This window comes from Corvus brachyrhynchos, unplaced genomic scaffold (assembly GCF_000691975.1).
Source record: "Corvus brachyrhynchos isolate BGI_N302 unplaced genomic scaffold, ASM69197v1 scaffold10, whole genome shotgun sequence".
Taxonomy (NCBI): domain Eukaryota; kingdom Metazoa; phylum Chordata; class Aves; order Passeriformes; family Corvidae; genus Corvus; species Corvus brachyrhynchos.
In genome coordinates this window covers 1,058,745-1,081,060 of record NW_008236180.1, presented here as the reverse complement: position 1 = coordinate 1,081,060, position 22,316 = coordinate 1,058,745, and the positions used below count along the sequence as shown (strand labels likewise).

General features: G+C 43.2%; 1 protein-coding gene across 1 annotated transcript in view; it reads right to left on the bottom strand.

The window, feature by feature from the left end:
* TOP1 (topoisomerase (DNA) I) overlaps window positions 1–22,316 on the bottom strand; it is a 66,263-nt gene that overhangs the window by 9,061 nt on the left and 34,886 nt on the right. Inside the window, exons 3-12 of the mRNA XM_008633615.2 lie at window positions 18,719–18,845; window positions 18,125–18,183; window positions 15,343–15,438; window positions 12,324–12,399; window positions 11,273–11,370; window positions 6,855–6,970; window positions 3,479–3,600; window positions 2,641–2,763; window positions 1,030–1,217; window positions 245–389 (exon numbers count right to left, since the gene is read on the bottom strand). Coding sequence (XP_008631837.2) covers window positions 245–389; window positions 1,030–1,217; window positions 2,641–2,763; window positions 3,479–3,600; window positions 6,855–6,970; window positions 11,273–11,370; window positions 12,324–12,399; window positions 15,343–15,438; window positions 18,125–18,183; window positions 18,719–18,845 — 1,150 coding nt within the window. The remainder of the gene's footprint in view (window positions 1–244; window positions 390–1,029; window positions 1,218–2,640; window positions 2,764–3,478; window positions 3,601–6,854; window positions 6,971–11,272; window positions 11,371–12,323; window positions 12,400–15,342; window positions 15,439–18,124; window positions 18,184–18,718; window positions 18,846–22,316) is intronic.

Genomic DNA, 22,316 nt, shown 5'->3' with positions numbered 1-22,316 from the left:
GACACAGTGACGTTTTTCAGAGACATTTTGAGGACTTCACCTGCTCTCCTGGGCAGTAACTGTATCCTCTCTTTTCAAGGGGGAACAGAAGCACAGAAGCTTCCCTATGTTTTTCAACCACTGTAGGATGAAACAGCCAGGTAGCTTTACCTCTTATCTCTTCCCTAATCAAGAGCTACATTTGCTTCTTGGAAACTTGACCAGGAAGATTGCTTTGGTTTTGTTTTTTTAACTAGATCTTTACCTTAATTCTTGAGCTAGGGTTCAACATGATATATTTGATAGAGCCTTGGATGTTCTCAGTCCATGACACCAGCCAGGTCACCTTGTTATCATGCCGGACCTCCTTCCATTTGTGTCCTGGTGGAGGGGCAGGGATTTTGGAATCCCTACAGAGAATTAGAAAACAGACGATAAAAGCTATTTAAAAAAATCCCACCAGCATCAAAACAGAGAAGGTAATAGCCAGCATTACACAAAGAAAGTGCAGGGAAAGGAACAGAGGCAACAGAACTGCATTATCTCCACAAGCAGGAAACCAAATAAATCAAAATGAACAGTCAAAGATCAGGAATGTAACTGCTACCAACATGGACCTGCTGAAGAATTACACTGTAGGTGGGACACATTGCTAGGACGAATTTTGATTTGTGCACACTGCAATAGTGTGGACACTTATGAGGACTAGAGAGAGTGAAGAGAAGCCCACCAAACCTTAGCCTTCAACATCAAGGAAGACAAAGTGGGGCAACCTATGTAGAATAAAATTATTTTCTGGAAATACTAGCAGGAAAGGCAGTTCAAGCAGATGTAGGCTGTAGGCGTGAGGAAGAAAATATGTTGACAAAGTTCTACATGAACCCCATGATTGCCTTGCTCAGTCTTTGCTTGTATGACTCAGTTTCTTATCCATATGAGAACAAGATAAGCTGCATCCCTAATTCTACATGTTTGAGTATCAACTTATACAGAGTTTTAAAAAATGAGCTCTAGAAAGCAAAGCCAAGGCGTGAAGCATGCAGTGCTCACTTGCTGCAGTTAATGATGATGTCTTCAGGCATGATGCGTCTCTTCAACATTCCCATTTTGGGATGGTTGCCACGACCTCGGAAGAGACCTGGGGGTTCAATCTTAAAGTTGGCAATCCTCTCCTTGTGGTTGTCCATCACACAGTAACCATACTCCTTTAATAGCCGCTCGTTCTCCTCTTTGATTTTCTGGGAAAAGCCAAAAGCGAAGATGATGTAGCACATGCAGCACCACACATACCTTCATATGCCAAGACTTAACAAATTTTTATATTTGCACCACACTAATGCTGAAGACCCAACCCAAAACCAGATCTCCATCATGGCAAGTGTATCAGACTGGCCAGAAAAGCATTCATAAAATGCAAGCAGCACAAACAAACTGGAAAAAGGGAAAGAATGTGTGAAAACTTGTATTTGAGGGAAACAGATCAGTGCTGGTGAAGGCAGCTACAGTTTTGTCACAATAGAGGCATGTATCTCTATCCATATATCTCAGATTCAAGGGTACTCCCAGCACAGTCCTGCTACTTTATATTCTATACTCAGCATTTGGCATCCACTGGACTTCGTATCTTGTTGTTTATGTAAAAAATTCTGTGTATAGAAGACTTCTGTGTTTGAACTCAGCATTGGAAAGCAGGCAAAGGAATGTCTCCAGGCTGCTGCATGTCAAGCCTGTGTCAGCAAATGGTCTCATAAGCAGAACACAGCCTTCTAAGAAAGAATGTGCTGAGATTTCACTGCATACTTCTGTGCCTGAACTCTAACTATACAGAAGGAAAAATAAAAACATTGCAGCTCAAAATAAAACATCTGACCCACAGACAGCACTGCTGCACCAGCTAAGAAACAGAAAAAGCCACTTCTGCTCCATTTTAAGAGCTACCATGGACAGGAACTGAAGGGCTCACCCACATTTATCAAACCAAAACAGCAGGAAGACAAGGGCTCTCTATTTTGATGGGATCCCTCTGATCCCAAAGGCTGTAATTCCAAGCTGCCAGGCCCATCATTCAAAGGACAACTACTAAAGCATTGCAGAGGATCAACTGAGAACTTGGGGAAGGTTTTCACCTTCCAACATCCACTGCAGTTAATTTAATTCTCAACCTACGAGACACTGTACCCATGCTACTGGATAATAAAGTTCATTTTTATTCAAAAAACAGCATTACTTGATGTTTAAGATTTCTTCTCTCATGTTATTCACTGATGGCATTGCTGCACCATCCTTATCTATGCCATCCTTAATAGAGTATCCACTGCTCATTATTTCCCAGGGACCAATGAACCCAGAGGCAGCACCTCTGATTCTCTTTATTAACTTAAGCTATTACTTAACTTTACTTAAGCTATTACTTACTTAACTTTATTTCCCTAAGCAGGATCAGCCCTATCAATATCATTTAAGTCAGGATGAAGATTCAGCTGTAAACACAGTGCTCTGCCCTACCTGAGCTGCACAGTGCAGACTCCTACAGTTCACCTGAAAGCAATAATCTGAAAGCTGAAGAAAACACTGACATATGCACAGCAAGGAGAATGATTACACAGAGATGTTTACAAGCCAGCTAAGAATCATGAAGTCTCCTAGAATTCCCTCTGGTACCTGTTTCTCCTCCTTGGACATCTGTTTCCTAGCTTCCGACTGAGCTTTGAAATACTGGCTCATGTGGGTGAAGTCACACTTGCTGAGGTTGGTGATAGTGCTCTTCTCTTCAGAGGTCATTTCCTTGCAGAAAGAAAGCAGTGCTTTAAGTTTACACACACACACAAAAGTTTCCATGCATAGCAGAGCTTACGCTACTCCAGGCAGCTTAAACAGGAACAACAGGCAGGTTCTCACAATAACCACCCCAAGAATCCCCCAATTCTTGCACAGGCTCACTCCAGCTGAGGTCAAAGAGGAAAGAAAGGACAAGCAGCAGATCCTGTGGAGCACTGGCATTGCAGGGTTCTGATCTCCCCAAGCACTGGGCAATGCTGCACCACTTTCCAAAGCACTTCCACACCCAGCTGTGACTGGGACTGCTGAGGGATGGGGAGAAAAACCCAGAAACCCATCCAGGAAAAGTGCATCAAACGTTTGGTTTGCTGTTATGGCTGATGACTGAGGTGAATATCTCCATTTTAGGTCTTTGGAAGGGGTTTCCTTCTAGTAAATCTGGCTCTTACACAAGGCATGTAACAGGGAGGTCAGGTACACCCATCATGCTGCATCATGCAGAGAACCCTGACTTTGCTGGTTTAGAAAGGCATTTATGGTAGGGTCCTTCCTGGTGAAACTACAGGATAAACGGGAAACTTCACAGCTACAGCGTGAGGCAGCTTTCAGTGGCCTTAAGCCAACTTTTGCATGCATGGAACAGTAGCCCCTTTTCACTGGCCAGTGCTGAGGAGACACTGGCCATGTTCGCAGTCACTGCAGCCCAGGACTATGTGCATACCTTTCTCCAGTCCTTGAAGAAGTTTTTCCTGAAGATCTCCTTTGTAGTGTACTCATGATCAAGCATTTTTGCAAAGAATGTAGCAACTTCTTCTGCTTTGGTACTCAGCTTCATGACTTTACCTACAAAGAAAGGTTTGCTTCTTAAAGAAAATGGTAAACAGGAATCAAAGCTATAAAGAGAATATAGTAACTACCCTACAGGATTATATTTTTACTACAGAGAAGTTTGTCTTAAAATGTTACATAATACAGCAACTTGAATGGGCAAAGGAAACACAAGAGCACAATTGTTTCACTTCCACCACAAACATTTTGAAAAAAGTTTCCTCTGGAATCTAAACATTAAAAAAAGCAACAGCAATCTGATGTGAGGCAGGTCTGGGCTGCAGGGCAGGAAGGGGAAAAGGCCTGCTGCAGGAAACCCTCTGCTGAGCCACCCCCGTGCTGGGTGTGCTCCTGGGGAGACGCTGCTGTTTGATGTCAAAGAGGCAGGGATTTTATTAAATTTCATATTCCAGCACTCAGACATATGGGAAGTACAGTCCCTGTATTCCTTTTCAATGCACAGACTCCACCTCGGAACACCCCTTCCAGCCTTCAGCTATTTCTAGGCAGGAAGAGCCCTTCCTCTGGATACGCTACAAATAGGCTGGGAAGAGATGCCAAGTATTCAACTCTCCTTCATTGCAGGGAAACGTGTCAGGGTTCTGCTAATTGTTCCCTCTGCTGTGGGAATGCACTCCTGCATCTCCAAAGCAGGCTCAAAAGCCAGTTGTTTTTAAGAAAGACTGAGCTGTCAGTGAATGGAGGGGTCACATTCCAGCTTCTCTGCATGACTGCAGCACAAAGTGGAATTGCTGCAAGGGAAGACTGAAACACAAGGGAATAGAGGCTGCTGCAGCATGGAGGCTGTGGATTCGACATCTAACATTCCTATCGAGCACTTTTTGGTCCTGATTGCATTCCTGATGAAACGTGGGGTGCCAGTGATCCCTCTGAAGGATTCTGCATGCAGCTCACATCTCCATCTAGTTGCAAGAAATATTTAAAGTTCCAATGGTTGGCAGACAGTCAATACCTGGGGATTTCTAACAACCATTTTACTGCACAAAAGTGAACACAAGAAACTGTTCAATCTGTGCTCTTGGAAAAAAAAAAATACCACGCTTTGGATTTACTACATATTTTCAAAAGTTGCATCATCTCTAAAATTAAAGCATGGGAGTCAGCTATAAAGACTTAAGATCTATAAACCCTCGTAAAACAGGACTTAGCAAAAGGTCCTCCCAATGATCTGAGAATATTCCACAATTAAATAAAAACAATAGTAACTCTGCCAATTTTTAAGCTGTAACCTAAAATACAGCATTTGTTTGCTTATAACAGGAAATGGGGGAAGGGAGAGACAGCAAGGGACTGTTTTTCCAGGCTGCAATTTTAGCTTGACAGAGGCTATCGAGTTAGTAACATGTTATGGGGCTAAAATGTCTGATATTTTTCCCAGCTAGCTGAAGGCTCAGTCATCTTTATCTAACCACTTTAGAATATATTTCGCTGGACACAATATCCTTTTTTTTCACGAAGGTTTGAAAAGGCTCCCAAGTGACAGAGCTGGTAAAGAAAGGATTTATTCCAGAGGCATGATATTAGTTACCTTATTTTAAAAATGAAAACCAGACAGCAACCAGGGGACATAAAGAGCAGAAGAGCCCTCATGGCCAGCACTGCAGCTGCCACCACCTATACTCTTACCTTGCCCCACCTACAGAAAAATGTGCAAGTTTGAGCCACCACTGGACTATGAGCAGTGACTGGTTAACCCACAGGCACTGAAAAAGGATGGCTTTGGCATTTCAAGCTCCTTCCCTGAGCAGGTATCACAGGCACTTCCAAGAGCCCCAGCAGCTGCTACATGAGATGAAAGCGGGCAGTGAATCCCCAGGCCGGGGACAGATTCCTCCGGTGCGAGCCGGCCGCTGGCCAGCCACAGCCTCATTACTGGGCTCTACAAATCACCCTGGGATAATCTCGAAATGAGACAACGCCTTGTGAGCACAGACAGAGGCTCTCAGCAGCTGCTGTATAAATCAAACATCTGATTTTTTGCCTAGTTTCTCAAGGAAGACTTATGGGATGTCTTTATTTGCCAGACCCCCTCCTTGCCCACCCCATGACTGTTGAGCTTATTGATGAATTTCTGTGATGACAGAGGCAGAGGTTACACAAATCCCTGCAGAGGCTCTGTGAAATAGAAGGCTGGAGAGATGAGGAGCTTACTGTTGTCTGCACCAAGGGATAGCTACAGTGCAATCTGCCCCTCCCCTTCTCTAGACAACAGGAGAGATCATGCATTTTTCAATACAGGGAAACAATTTCCAACTTTTTATCAAGTTCTTATCAAACCCTAAGAAAGAAGGCTGCAGACATCCTTGATCACTGTGCTACTTGCTTGAAGATAGCCTTTAATATGCTACAGCATATTTATTTCACTACTTTGCTGCTGAAAATGTAATGCCACCTATTCTTCAGTATTTAAAAACACTGTGTCATGTCACATGAAAACAGCACGTTGCTCCTGGAAGAGTTCCATGTGCAGATGTCCCCATCACCAAAAATTACATTTTCATCCATTCAAATACCTCCCACCTAATTCAATCCTGGGTTAATTTGAGCCTACATTTAACATGATCACAGGACTAAAAGGAAACACACGGGTCATCAAATCCAGGCTCCAGCAGGCATCACATCATATAATCCCTTTCACGTGAGCCTCAATCAACCAGGCAGCCCAGGATATTTCAATCCCACACCAATTAGTTCTACCACACGCAGGTGTCAGGGAGTGGGACCATGACTTACATGAGAGGGCTGTGTCCTTGAGGCCAGGGTCATCCCATTCATTCCTACAAGATCCTAACCATCTGTACCCAAATTCAATTGTCTTTCATTTTGCTCACACCACCAATCAATCATGAATTTCACCACAGATGATGGAAGCTGCAATTCTTGAGGTTAAAGAAAACAAGAGCAAGCCTAAAGGTAACCAGTGACGAGGCAGCTGCAATTACACACTCCACTGGTCAGGCACTGCTACTCTGAGGCATCAGACACTCATTCTGCAAAGGAACCTGAGAGATTCACCACCATAAGGGACTGAGAACAGGTTTATCCCTGTGTCACTTCAGTGAGCAGAATTCAGCAGGCTCAGGTAAATCCCTTTCCTTGCACAGACCTCACTTTGCTGCTGAGGAGCTGATTTAAGTGAACCACTAAAACACAACCACCTCCTCAGCTCTTCAGTCCCCAGAAGAACACCGCAATAGCCTGAGATGTTTATTTCTCTTCCTAGCAAGTAGAAACACAGATTAACTCACCATCATAATAAAACTTGACATTTTCAGGCAGAGGTTCATATGGTGGAGCAAATACAGGACCTTTGTGCTCTAGGAACTTCCATTTAATGCCTTCAGGGTAGCGCTCTTCTTCCCACCTTCAAGAGAGAAATATGAACCAATACAATTTTAAGCTCCCAATCTTCATTTTATTACTGTGTGGGTATGAGAGTATGCTAAACCAGCAAGAAATCACTGCTTTGTAGGGTACAGACCAACAACAAATACTTAATGTACTATCACCATTTACTTCTTTCTTTTCTCCTCTTTTTTTTTTTTCCCCTCCAAAAGCCCAGTTGTGTCCATGAACACAACACCTTGGGCTGCAGATTACCTGATGCCATCCTATTCCTCACCTCTCATTTGCTCCTCTTTTCACAAAATCACACAGCTGAAATTGCTTAGATCTTAAGAAAATAAGACTTGGACCCTGTAAACCAGCTAGGACCATGCTAAATTAGCTTCAGCTGTGATCTAACATCAGGTCCAGGATGCCTGCTCAGCAAACTCAAACAATTGTGGTATATTATGCAGCTGCTTTCAGATGTGGACAATATGCCATTAAGGGCAGAGATAAAGAAACAGATGTTCATTTACAACCTAAATGAGAACCAACCTGCTTGGACAAGAAAGGCTAAAACCTGCTCTGTCATTTTAAATTCATTCCAATTCTCTGGGTAAGAAAAGCATACTTGAACAAAACCAGAGCAGCCCAGAAAACTGCATGTTTGTCTTAAAGAGGCTCTATAAGAAACGCTCTATAAAAATGCTTTGCAAGTGATGCATTTGGTATCACTACACAGCAAGGCAGGCACCACCAATGCCACATTCCAAGCAAAGAGGGTCAGCAATTCATCTGCAGAGAAAAGGGTCCTGCCAGGCCAGGATCCTTCCCCCAGCTCCCAGCGCCTAGGTCACTGATTCCACACTCCTCCCCTCCAAGCTCCTTTCATAATTACCACAACATTACTGCTACATGCTGCTGGCACAGGATTACCTGCTGGGAAAGGCTATTTCACCTCAGCCATCAATCAGCTGAAGACCATTAACCTGTCACAGCACTCAGTCTCTGAATTGCCCAGACAACTTTGTTGAGCAGCCATGACAATAAAAAAAAGGAGTTTAAGCTTCTGTCTGGTGTCAGCTCTAAGGAGCAGCATTCCCATTCCAGGTGCCACGGCAGCTGAGGAGAGATGTGCACGTACTGCCTGCATCTCAGGAGCTGTGATGCACTGATAGATTGCTTCATCTCTACTGAGATAAAAGTCACTGCATAGAAGAGAAACACTGCACAGAGATAAGAGTTTCTGCTAGAAGACACTCAAAATGTTTCACTCGTGTCTGTACATCAACAATTTAGGAACAACAGCAACATAGCAGCTGGCTAGAGTTTGAAAGGCACCACCTTTGACCACACCACTGGACCTGACTACTTCTGATGAGAAGCAACAGCTTTAACAGGAAAGCACCCATCCCCAGCTATCAGTGCAGAACTGCATTCAGACTTCAGTCCCTGGCTGGGAAGAAGGCTTAAGTAAACCATGTTGATGTAAGAAAGCAATATTGACAAAGATTCCAAATATTTACATTCCTAATGATTGTTGTGTTTTGGGTTTTTTTTTAATTAATTAGAAGCTAGAAATATAAATATTTTGTCAAACATAGGCCTAGGTTCTTCCACCCAGAAGCTCCTTTCAGCAAAACAAACCTAAACCACTCTCCTCTCCGCCAGAATAAGCTTCTCCTCTCTGACAATGAGCAATTTTATTCCAGTGAGAACAAAATAAGGGCATCATTCACAGTAGTTACTACTTTTCAGGACAGGTTTGTCATTCTCTTATTTTAAATTTATTTGTCTCGTATTTACTTGATGAGAAATTCTGTACCTCTATCCCCTCCTGTTCTTTTAGAAAGGACACATGTAAAAGCAGTACTAGACATGCAGCAGTTTAAATTGATAGCAGAAGGACACTGTACCTTCTGGGAAGGCTACAAGGAAACCTGGGATTCATGAGGTAGTTTCTAAGCTCAAAGCTACCAGAAAGTGCGCCACAAAAAGACCACAAACCATCCCCAATCCCTCCTCCACCTTCCTAAACATCATACATAAGCATTAAGACAAAAGGTGAAAGTGAGCCTCCTGAGTTTAGCTCATTTTTCATCCTCATTTGGTTTCAAACAGAAAAAGCATTACAGCACCACTGCCCTTGGCAGCTTCTGGTTCTAAAGCAACGCTCCACACATGATTTTGTAGGAGCAAGGAGAATGCTGCCTATTAGGAAAGCTGCCTCACTGATTTCAGCAACAACTCATCAGTCATATAGGCTTCTTAATTAAATCCCACATCAAACTTGCTGTCTCAGGAAAGAAAAGTTGGGGAAGATCTTTTAAGTGGAATGAAAAGAGAGAAGATTCTTAAGAAAAAACCAGAACACACCTCAGGGATATGTTATTTCAAGGAAATGAACTTGCTGTAACACAAGATGGGAGAAGTGCTCGTAAGGTGCACTTCTGGATCACATCCTTCACACGCTGACAGGGCGTGAAAATGACCTCTGCAAGAGCTCCACGTGGTGATGAATGAGGCCAGTGCCTTGGGGATGTCTGCATCAAACATTCACATAAGTGAGGATGAAAATGCTCAAGGCAGCAAGCACTTGAGGAAGCAGCCAAAAAAGGTATCAGACACTCAGAAAATTGACTCAGATGGAACATAAAATGCCCTTAAGAGAAACAACTGAAGTGCAGATGAAACCTTGTCCAGCAAAGACGCGCTATACAAAGCTGCAGATGGATGACAGGAACATCAGCAGAAGGATGCAGCTACCCAGTGCCAAATCCTGCAAAACATGCTTTCCAAGGCAGTTTTCCTCAGCAGTAAGCACAAACTGCAGAGCTTAACACAGCTACAGGGGCCTGTGCTGCCCAGGCAGGTGAGGGGAGAACAGCACAGCTTTCCAGTAAAGGTCTGCTGTTCAAGGATACAGCCCACAATAAAAGGGAGCTGCAAAAACAGAATATTGAGCTAGAAAGAACCAGCAAGGGGAGCTGAGACAAAGCCAAAAAGACAACAGATCATTAAGGCTTAGAAGGACCTTCTGTAGCTTCCTACTGCTTCATGTCCCTGTAGTCTGTTAATGTTACTGCACATTAAAAATATGCTGTCAAAGGGATTGAGAAAAAAGGGGATTGCTCAGGAAAAAGGGAAGGTTTGGGGAGGGGCTGGAAACCCAAGTTTCAAGGGAGTATTCAAGTAAGAAAAAGATTTGCAAGTGCTGATGTTCTGAGGAAGCTGTGACAGTCAAAGAGAAACATGTAAGACTATAAACACTACAGAAGATTTTTTTCTTTTTAAAGATGAATCAATAATAGTGTCAATAAAGGAGTAAAGGATTGAACCTGAAAGGATTGAAGAGATTGCAAAGACTTTCCCCAACTCTACAGCCAAATGATCTGAAAAAAGAAAATGCTCATGGAAACATCCCTGAAAGGTCATAAAAATACATTACAGGAGGGCAGAAAACACACATGCTTTTGAGAAGTACATATGCACTAAAATGAGGGAAGTACTAAGGCCAAAACTTCCAAACACACAAACTCCTTCAAATCTAGAAATAACAGTTTAAATTACTATGGAGAGTTACAAAAAAAAATCCAGCAGGTTTCTTACACAGAGCACTACTGATGCATCACAGGTCTGTATTTCAAATGAACCACAAAGGTCAGACCTACTTAAAAAAGGTTCTAAAAAAATTTAAGAGTGGGTGAAAAGTACAACTTCAGTGATGTTACTTAAGGATCCTGGGCAAGACAGAAAGTGTTTTTCATTTAAAACTCATTTTCAGAAATCATTTGTTGAAGAGTCTGAGCTTAACTGGTGACTTGATCAACTTTCATTTTTGTGCCAGTGCAGGAGCAGTTTTGAGAGGCACAGCTGACACCCAGCTAGAATGAAAAGCTGGACACCCACTCATGCTGTACCTCTATATAACAGATAAATTCTACTAGAATACTGATTAACACATCTGCACATATTAATACATTCCTTAAAAGCTTTCATACTGCTCTGAAGCATGTCAGCACAGAACAGCTTCTGGGCACAAGAATATTGGTATCTGATCATTATAGGCAGCCTCTATGTGACACAGGGAAAAAAAAAAACACAGACAGCACCACAAAACACTTATTTCCTGTTTTAGGGATATCACTTCTACTTCAGAGGATGAACACAGTGAATGAGATATTTATTTAGAGCTTACCAGAAAGTAAGCCAATTATTCAGAACAAATCCTCATGAATCAACAGAAGAGAAAGCCAGATGTGCTTATTCAGCCAGCATGGGAGGTACAGGCAAGTCCAGGTGCAGATGGGAGCCTACAGCACTGACTATATATAGTTACCATTTCCATTTTTGCTCCTCTTCTTTTTTCGGCTTCTTTCTTTTGTCCGCTTCAGGGACTTTCTTATCTTTGCTCTTGACTTTCTTTGCTTTGCTGTCCTGCAAAATGAGTAAGAATTTGTTAGAACAAGCTACTGTATTTCCCCCTCCCTTGAAAAGATGTGTTAAAACTAAAAGACTCTCTCTTAGGGTATATAAGAACTGAATTCCTGTGGCTTCGCCGCATAAATGTGGTCTTAGATCATCCCATTAAGTCAAAGTCTGCTGATGGTCCCACTTAAGTTTTCAGCGGGATTCTTTTACTTTACACTGGGGACATGCTAAATGCACACAGCCAGTTATTCTGTCTCACCTGGTAAGGGGCAAGTCTGGGCCACGGGAATGGAATTGCTGAGTTACAGAACCTCCTCCCTGGCCTGCACTGGTGTGTCTGGTCTGGCAAATGCTACAGAGCACAACGACCCCTCTCAGGTGGCTTCTGGGATTCTACTGGTATATGCTCAGTGTAGAGACACTTCCTTTGAAGGGAAGAATTAACCCTACTGCCAGGAGGTGCCGCAACATGTGTCTCACAAGGGTTCCTTTGCTACGTGGGAAGTGTAGTTCAAATTATGGCTAACCTTTTCCAAGTGCCTCTCCAAAGAAATTTCCACCTAGGCTCCATCTAAATGCTTTAAGCTTCCCTCTAGCATCTCAATCTCTGTTTCATCTCCCCTGCCTCCGAACCCTGCCACATCATCTGTGCAATTACCACATTGTGAGCAAGGCTCCCCTGCTCCCTGCCAGCTCCTTAACAGAAGGACTGTGAATTGCCTGGAACAGCCTGAAAGTTCATGTCCTGGAAGCATCTTCTCCACCCACTGTTTTAAGGGTAGGAAAGAAAGTTACCCAGACTTTTTATACATTGTAGTTCAGGTAAGTTAATATCTGCACCATAGGGGGATCTGCCACACACAGCTCTGTTCCAGACAAAATCAGGTTCCCCCTGCTCTGCGTAATTCCACACCAAATAGCCTGGCTTTTCTTGATCATAAACTTGTCTGTCACATTACCTCTTCCTCCTCTTGTTTCCTTTTCTTTGCTTTCTTGATGTCTTCTGTTTTGATTTTCTTGGGTTTGTAGTCAGCACTAAGAACAAAAAGACTTGCTGATGAAAGCGATCCATTTTCCAGTACAAATAAAGAGAAGTCATAGATGTACAAAGTTTGTGTGCATGAGCTTGCAGTATTTCTGGCATTTTTAATTTCTAAAGAATATAATTTATACCCTGCTCCCTCAGAAGACTCAATAATCCCAATCCAGCACAACAGCCTACAAAACCCACAAGATGTTACTGTCAATCCCTCTCGGCAAATTTCACACTGCTGAAGCAAACATCTTCCTCGATGAAGAATTGATTCAAAAGCACTAGTAGCCACGCAGTGATTACATGGGATAGGATAAATGGGTAAAACCTTACTGGCATATTCTATCCCAACTCTTTTTCCAGTCGTCAGTGTGGGACCTTGCCCACAAGGCTCACTTTCTGCAACCCCCACTAGTTCAAACAACAGCGAAACTGAGTACTGGCAAATTACATAAACACAATCTCATTTCCAGTGAGGTTGGAAAAGACCTCTGAGATTATCAAGTCCAACCTGTGACTCAACACCACCTTGTCAACCAGTCCAGGACACCGAGTGCCACATCCAGTTTTTCCTTAAACACCTCCAGGGACGGTGACTCCACCACCTCCCTGGGCAGCCCATTCCAATGTCTAATCACCTTTTCAGTGAAGAAATTCCTCCTAATGTCCAACCTAAACCTCCTCCTGGTGCAGCTTAAGACCATGTCCCCCTGTCCTGTCCCTTGTTCCCTGGGAGCAGAGCCTGACCCCCACCTGGCTGCACCCTCCTGTCAGGGAGTTCTGGAGAGTGATAAGGTCACCCCTGAGCCTTCTTTTCTCCAGGCTGAGTGTGACTGCACTCAGGATGATCTGCTCCATGACCTTCTTGGGCACTGAGGTCAGGCTGACAGGCCTGAAGTTCCTTGGATCCTCCTCCTGGTTTTTCTTGTGGATGGGTGTCACATTGGCACCTCCAGACCTCTGGCGTGGCAGGAGTGGATAAATGATGGGAGACCAATCTGTGGAGCTCTTCCACTGCTTCCTCAGCACACTTGGATTAATCCCATCCAGTCCCATAGAACTGTGAGCATCTAAGGGGCTCAGCACATCACTGACTGTTTCCTCCTGGGCTGCAGGGGGTCCATTCTGCTCCCCATGCCTGTCTATCAGCTCAGGGACCCATCTGCCCTCAGGATAACCAGTCCTACTGTTGAAGACTGATACAAAAAAGCCATTAAGTACCTCAGTCGTCTTCTTGTCTTTGGTAACATATTCCCTCTGGTATCCAATAAAGAATGAAGGTTTTCCTCAGCCCTCCTTTCCTTAACTTATTTATAAAAACACTTATTATCCTTTACAGAAGCGGCCAGATTAAGTTCTAACTGAGCTTTTGAATCTCTTGTTTTCTTTCTGCATGACCTAAAGAGATCCTTAAGCACTTCTGGAGTGGCCTACCCGTTTTTCCAAAGGTGATACACTCTCTTTTTCTTTGAGTTCCTGTGAAAGTTCCCTGCTCAGGTAGGCTGGTCTTCTTCCCTGCTGGCTCATCTTCTTGCACATGGGGACAGGCTGCTCCCCATGCCTTCAAGATTTCTGTCTTAAAGTATGTCCAGCCTTCCTGGGCCCCTTTGTTTTTAAGGGCTGTTTCCCAAGGGACTTTGAATCAGTGCCCTGAAAGTCTGCCTTTTGGAAGGAAATCCAGGGTAGAGGTTTTGTTGATGCCCCTCTTTCACCAAATACTGAAAACTCCATCATTTCATGGTCGCTGTGCCCATGACCACCACATCTCCCACCTGCCCTTCTGTTTGTAAACTGCAGGTCCTGCAGGCTACTACTCCTGGTAGGCCACAGCTGTCCTTACCAGCTGAGACAGAAAGTTCTTTTGCACACACTCCAGGAATCTCCCAGTCTGCTTCCTCTCTGCTGTGTTGAGTTTCCAGCAGATATCCGGCAGGTTAAAGTCTCCCACAAGAACAAGGGCTGGCAATGCTGAAACGTCAGCCAGCCACTTATAGCACAGTTCATCCACCTCTTCATCCTGGTTGGGTGGTCCGGAGCAGAGTCCCAGCAGGATATCTGCTTTACCAGCCTTCTCCTAGATGCTCATGCATAGGCACTCAACCTTATTGTCCCTATCCTTGAGCTCTATACAGACAAACCACTCCTTAACGTACAGAAATACCCCAATTCCTAATCTTTCCGTTGCAGACATGAGACATCATACATCCAGAAGGCAGCAAGTGATTACACAAAAGGAAAGATGTCCCACCCATGTCTCTTGGAAACTGAGACACACAGGGATGGAGTGCCACCATGGTGAAACCCTTCCAACCCATTAACTCCTGACTGCTAATAAGGACAAACTACCTGAAGAGATGGATGGACACAGTGGCAGATCACAGTGAGATAGAACTGAGCTTGTATTTCAGTGGGTTCCTGTGTCAGGCAAACATCACATGTGCTTCTCTTTCAGACAGCAACCCTCAGCATAACTTATGACACATTGAGACTCCAGGCAAACCACGCCAGGCAGTGCAGGCAAACCTCCCCCTGCCTCCAAACAGGCTGACAGTGCATTTCTGTTCTCATGTGCAGTCATTTCCTTGCCCAACAGAAACCACTGCAGCCACTTAGCTACGTTAATACCTCATGTGCTCACATTTCTGTTTTACAATCTTCATCAGTCTTTACCCGCCTTCTGGGGTTTTTCTTTTTTATTTACTAGTTCTGCAACATTTCACAGCACCATCTGCAGAAGCAGGTAATGGCATTTTGCCTTGCACAGCAAAAATACTATCCCTGCCCTGCTCAGAGAACTTGTAACAGCGTAAGGAGTCTGGTCTCAGACCTCCAGTAACCATCTCAAGAAGTCTGTGCTGATCACTTGAAATTCCACCTGCTCCCTCAAAGTTCTCTTTTTAAAACCAAAGGCAAACATCCAAGTCACCAGCACCCACGCCACTTACTCATCATCTTCTCGAGGTCTCTTCAGGGGTTTGGAGTCCTCTTTAGGAGATGCATAAAACCCATCATCATCTGGTTCATCTTTAATACGTGGCGGACTACAAAAAGAAGCAAAGAAACATGGTTCTACTTTCAAAAAGAGGAAGTTTCCTGGAAACCAGCAACAACTAAGTTTTAAGAAATAATCATCTGCAAAATGGGCATGTCTTCCACGAAATGTGCTGCCCATCATAGGACCCCAAAGACTTGCGATGTGTCATTTTCTGAACATCCACAGATAGTGTAAGGAGAGTTATTCAGTGTCTACACATTTGCCATTTCTCAAGCAACATCAAGTTCAATGTCAACAGCTCAAAGTTCATTTTGTTTCCCTGAGGTTTTGAGTAAAAACCACTATAGCTTCCAGCACTTTCAAATACACTTAAAAACTGAAATGCCTGTGTGGAGTCAAATGCAGGATGTTGTTTAGTTCCAACTCAATACCCTTATTGAGGCTTCTAAGAGGGAAAAAGATTATCAACTAAACAAAGATTTGAAAGCTATTCCCTGGAATATTTTGCCAACTAAATATTGAGGCATGTGAAAACCAGAAAAGGAAACAAAGATTTGGCAAAGTTAAACAGATCAGTCTCTTTTCACTATCCAAACTGCAGGAAGCAAACAATCCTGTCCCTTTCAACAGACCACAAAGTTAGGCTCAATGTTTTCAGCCATATTGTCCCAAGACATTAGCAATAAGAAAAAAAATAGAGTATTAGTGCAAGAGAGACTATTCTGTTAGACAAACTCATTCTTTCTAGATTTCACAGAAACACTTCACTGATCGTCATAAAGAAAATGATGCCTCAAAGAGTCCAAAATTACATTTTGAAGCACTTAGTGCCATCTTGGGCTTCCTTATTCATGTCCCACCAGCAATTTCTATATCAAACTGACTCAGTTTCCAAGTCAACATGCGGATTTTGCAATCAGATGGAGTCAGAACTAAAATAAGCAGCATTCAGCTTTGTAGACCACAGTCAGCAGGAGACATTAGGGAGTCTCATGTTAGCTGGCAGTGTGTCCGTGAAGCAGAACAAGCAGTTTGCTCCCTCACAGCTCTAAAGCCACTGCAGTGCTGGAAGATGCAGCTCAGGGGAGATACAAACAAGCTGCTCTATGAAGCCATTTCTGTTGCATCGCCTGTAATTAAGTAAGACACAAGTGTGCAGCACAGAGACAGCTGCAAAACATCTATGGAAAAAAAGGTAACCTATTCTCCCTTTCAGGCAGAAATGTAGAGCTACTGTTTGTAAAGTCCCTAGGAATTCTATCTATTTTAACATTGTCTATTTTAACACTGAAATACTGCACAATGTTTTATAATGGAAGAAATAAAGTGTGAGTCTGTGAAAAGAAAGGAGCTGTACGACCAAGCTGAACCTTGACTTGCATTGTTTCCAAGACTCTAACACTGTTCATTGTACTAAGTCTTAAGGAAAAATCAAAACCATCTGAGTAGCAGGAAAATAAAAAAAATTGCTTTATTCTTAGCCAGCATTTGGCCCTGAAGAAGGCACAACTGTGATGGCTCCTTCAGGCTTTTCTCAAACTCATTAAAAAAACCTCTTGGACCTAAGGAGGATTCAGTTATCTTGATATGAGAACATCCAACATCCCTGGTGAGATCAGCACATCATACAACTGTGTTGAACAGCAGAGGGTAGAGACAGTTATTAACTGTCTGCCACACCACAAACACCTAAATGTCACTGCTCTCTTCCTGAGTATTCCCCAAAGGGCCTGGAGATGGCGCCTCTGTCCTGTGCCAAGCCTGACTCCTTCTTTCGTATTTTTGAATAGGAGCAGGGAAATGAAACAGATGTAAGAACTCGTGTCAGAAGGGCACACTCAAAACAAACACAGAATACCTAAAAGGCATGGGCCTGGCAGGTGCCTTCTCCCAACCTCTCTGTATCCACAGAACGTAATGAAACTGGAAGGATTTTGTTTGTTTTGATTTTTAAGTGGATTCATAAACTAAATGAATTCATGAACTGAGTGCTGTTCTTGACTAACAGATATGGATGCATGCATCCACCATACCACACACCTTCAGTAAGTCAGTGGACTTGATTTAGCACCTTAAAAATAACCAATGGCTGGGCTGTAAACAAGTCACAAGAGATCTTGGTTGACTATTAAGAAAAAGTACTCTTCCATCAATTGCTCACTTTAGGTGTTTAAAAAGACTACTTATCGATGACTGACACAACACTCAAGTCCAGGAGGTTCTATTATTAGCAGGAATTTAGTACTAGAGTAGGACATCTATGCATTTCCTGAAGGTACTTCTGATTTTACATGTCACTCTTGTCGCTCCTCTGCAAAGGCTTCAGGCTGCAGTCACATACAGGACAGACACACAGAGGCAATCTGGACTGGCTTTGCTGGGTCCTGTCTCCAGCAGACTGCCTGCACGTTCAAGTCCCAATTTTACAACAGAGGTTCTTTCAAACCCAGCTACCGATGTTCCCATAGTTCAGTCTGTCCTCAGGAGAATCCAGCTCCTTAATACTTAGACAAGCCCAGGGTATGCAGGCAGACACCAGGTATTCCACAGCTCCCATCTCCAGTTACTGGGTACACAGATCTACCCATTCTCATAACTGAGAAGAATGTATCTTCTGAAGGGCTTAATAGTGCCCCAATTTTTTCTCAAGACCAAGTGAGAGGATTCAAACACTGAGCACCTATGAAAAGTCAAACTGCAGCTTTTTGCAGATCATAGACCTGGTTTCTTACCTGGAGAAACCATTTTCCTTTTCCTTCTTTATTTTTATATCACCAGAAGATGACTTCATCTGAAAAACATAAAAAGTAGGAGCTGATTAGCATTTTCCAACACAATGCAGGGTATTTAACTTGCAGAAGGAACTGTGACTATCTCCATCCCCTGTAGTCCTTAGTGACCTACATGACAGAGAGGCAACATTTTCTGCAAGTCTTAGTCAATTCAGTACTTTTTGGCTCTCCAATTTCCTCAGCAGATTGGAATTAAGTATATGGTTTGTTCTTGCATGGACTGAATGTGATATGACAGATTCTTCTCCCTTGTCTCTGAACCCAAGCTTGGCGAAGTGAAATGTAACGGGAAAAAATGTGGAGCCAGTGGACACAGCTCACTGTGGAACTGTTTCTATTCACACACCTGCAGATAAAGTCCTTATGAGTTCATATCTAGCACTCCACAAACAAGGTGTCTGGGTTAGCATTGGGATAGTTCTCTCCAGGTTGACAGAAACCTTGAGTACAAGCTACATCTAACCCATCGAGTTTGTACTATTCAGTAGCATAAGCCAGACCCATCCTGTTGTCTCTCCCAGAGGAGACACCCACCTTCTCTTCCTTTCTCTTCTCCTTGTCTTTATCTTTGTGTTTGTCTTTGTGTTTCTCTGAGCTGCCATCTTTGTGTTTGGTTTTCTCCTTGTCTTTGTGTTTCTTTTCCGAGGAATCTTTGTGCTCACTGCAAAACAAGAGAGTGTGTTTGCAGAGGGGAACACAAGGAGATTTGACTAATACAATTTCCAGTGGTAAAGAATCACAGGTTTTGATGATTACAAACCCTAAAAAATAAGGGATCACCTTAACAGGAAGATCTACCACAACCTCCTGTCAGGCACCATCCATTCTCCTCGGGAAGAAGGACAGGAGGGATACCACAAAATCCCAGTTGCCAAGCCTCCACTTCAGGAAACTCCCCATCAGCCTGGATTGCTGAGGAAATCCACAGCTGCTACACTTTAAAGTTCAACACTTTAGGAAGAATTCCCACTGTCTCTGCTTTTCCTCTTTTTCCTAGTCCACATAAAAGGTCACTGGAACAGAGCCGCCAGCCCCGTCAATGCCCGTGTCAGCTTTTGCTCAGACAACAGATTGTCATTGTAGCAGCTCTCATCTCTGGAACTTAAAGAGAAAACCGCTGATCTCTATTATTCCCAAACAGATGGGAAAACCAGAGCAAACAGGATATGTGATGTCCTTGTGCTTATGCAAAGTCAAACAGAAAAGGCAGGAATAATGCTGCAGTCCTCAGCTGGAGCTGTTGATACCACCACAGCCAGCCCAGCTCTGCTGAAACAGCCCCATCCTTTGGGGCAAGAACCCAACAAAGGTTTCCAAGTGAGAGTCTGGTCTGTAGCTACTCTGGTGTTATGATTAGCAGTATTGAGAGTTTAAATACCCAGAATTTTTAGTCAGAACACAGGAGAAAATGCATACAAGAAGAAGAAAATCAACCTTTATTCTGTTCCTACCCACTGATTTCTGAGACATTAGGATAAATTTGTATCACATTCTCAAGTTTTTCTTATCAACTAGAAAGACACGTGGATGTTTTCAAATGAAAATGAGGTTTCTCATGGAATGACAAGCCTTGAGGCCAGAAATTGAGGCAATACTCTCAGGAGACTCAGAATAGAAACATCAAGGATTAGCAGCAGTGCTGTGGAAGCCAAGCAACAAGCCTAGCAATTCTACAGGACCTCAATACACACTTAAAAGGTTGTGTGGACTCCCTGAGGTCACCCTGGGCTTTAGCAAGTCAAAGGCATGGTGTAAATCAGCATGGATAGGCACCACCCAGATGCCTTCCTCATCCTGGCTGTTCACACTTTCCCTTCTCAGCACTTGACTCCCATCACTACTGCTCTCTGGGACACACTGTGCTTCCCCTTAAAAAGCTTTACTAGAAAAAGGCACTTTCCATGTTTCAGTTATTTCAACACTCAGGTTCAGATTCTTTGAAACTTCTTTTTATCACAAAACCAGACTGCAAAAGGGTTGATGGCTACAGAGAGAGAGCAGGACATCAACCAGTTCCCAGAGCTTGTGTGTGATTAGGAGCAAGGCAATCACAGTCACAAATACACTGACCCACACCCAGCTTACAACTGCAGAGGCAAGCACGGACAAATGGATGTGAACCTGCCAAAGGTCTAAATAATTCAAGCCTAGAGTAGCCTGAATAATAACACTCCAATAAATATACATTGAATAAATTGAATACACACCAGCCATCCAAGTTCAAGCAGCTAAAGCACGAAAATCCATCTCTGAAGGAAATCAGTATATTCACATACTGTGTGGCACTAAGAGACCAGCAGCAAGAGAAACCAGTTTCATTTTAACTCTCCAGCAACCTCTTCATACAAAGCAGTGAAGGCATATCTAAACATGCAAAGGCAACAGGCACTCTAGAAATGCTTGTAGTTAGACACACAGCACCACATGTTGCCTGTGAGCAGACTCAACAACTGCAGACTATTCTTACCCCACAGATCATGTTATGTACGGTGTGCTCAGGACATGCGAGTACAGACACGGAACATCCTGACACTGGATCCTGGAAATCCACGACATGCCTGCTGCTCCTGCTCAGATCTCTCATCCCAGGTTCTGTACCGTGTTTATTCATCAGTATTCCAAGCTCAAGACACCTAGCGAATTTTCCTTTGCTCCAATCAGATTCACTGACTGACTGAAAACACTAATGCTACACATCACTTACAATTTTTAAACTCAGGAAGGTCTGGAAATTCTGACCTGATACCTTGCACTTGTACCTGTATGCCAGGTACCCCATTTGCCAAAGATTTAAGGTTGACAATTTAAGAGGGATCTCAACCTTCATATATTTAAACCAATACTCACAATAATAACATTCGATATCAATAATCAATATTCAACCTTCCTAGATCAATCCAAGCTGTGGATGCCCCATCCCTGTATTCAAGGCTAGGCTGGACAGCGCTTGGACAACCTGGTCTAGTGGAAGGCGTCCCTACCCATGTCACGGTGTGGAATGAGATGAGCTTTAAGGTCCCTTTCAACCCAAACCATTCTGTGATTCTACAATTCAAACATACAAGAAAAATCATAACAAACACACACACAAGGCTCAGACCCATCTTGTTCTTTCCAAGTCTGATTGTGTTTATTTTCTGACTCATTCTTATTTGGTATTAAAATCCTACCTGAAATAACATGTTTTACTCAGACATTAATTTGCATCTTCAAAGCATGATACACACTGCAATTACTGGAGTTAGTGCTCTGAAGAAAAGATCATGGCAGTGGCTTGAGAATTTGGAATAGCAAAAGAGAGAGAAACATTCTGGTTTTCCAAAGCACCATACTCATTCATTCTCACTAGCAGCCAAAAGCACTCGCTTTCAGGATGTGACTGGAACAGCCCTGGGATGTACACAAAGCATGATTAAAAGCAAACTAATAGATGACAATCTAGATCTGCAAAGCTAAGATTGAAACAGAAACAAAATCCCATTGGCCTAGAGAGACACACACATTTGTGTGCGCTGAATGCTTACAAGACTACAGCTGGAATGCTAAAGCCTCTAAAAACTTAGGCTTGTTTAAAAGTAGATGCTCAAATAATATCTCTCTTGAAAGAGAGTAAGTGGCCAGCATTGAAAAGCTGTCATGCAATCTAATCGAAATTTTTCAGCACAGTTTCTCAGATTTTTCAGCATCAGAGCCAGAATCTAGAAGTCGGCTTCCTGACTCAATCTTAGTTGTTGGTTTTAATTAAATTTTTTTATCATAAGACTATCCTTCCCCTTTGCTCTGCAATGAGCAATAAATTTCTCACCCAAGCAATGTGGGCTCAGATAACCCAAGGAAACTCTGTCTCCAGTTTCACTCTGCAGCTTCATTTTCCAAAGATCAGCACTGGTGGCTTGGCCCTGAGGTCCTGCTTGCTGCTGCTCCCGGTGACTGGAAGGAATTCCCTAGATAAAAATCTGGTATTGTGTACTTTTCACTCCAATGTTAAAAGAGAGCATAAATTTCTTTCCCTTATGTGTAAGAAGCCTGCTTGTCAGCCCTGTGTGTTTCCAGACACTGGACCACAGCTCTTTAACAGCTCAGCATGAAACTTATGACATGTGCATCAAGGAAGGCTTGTGCCCCTCTTCTC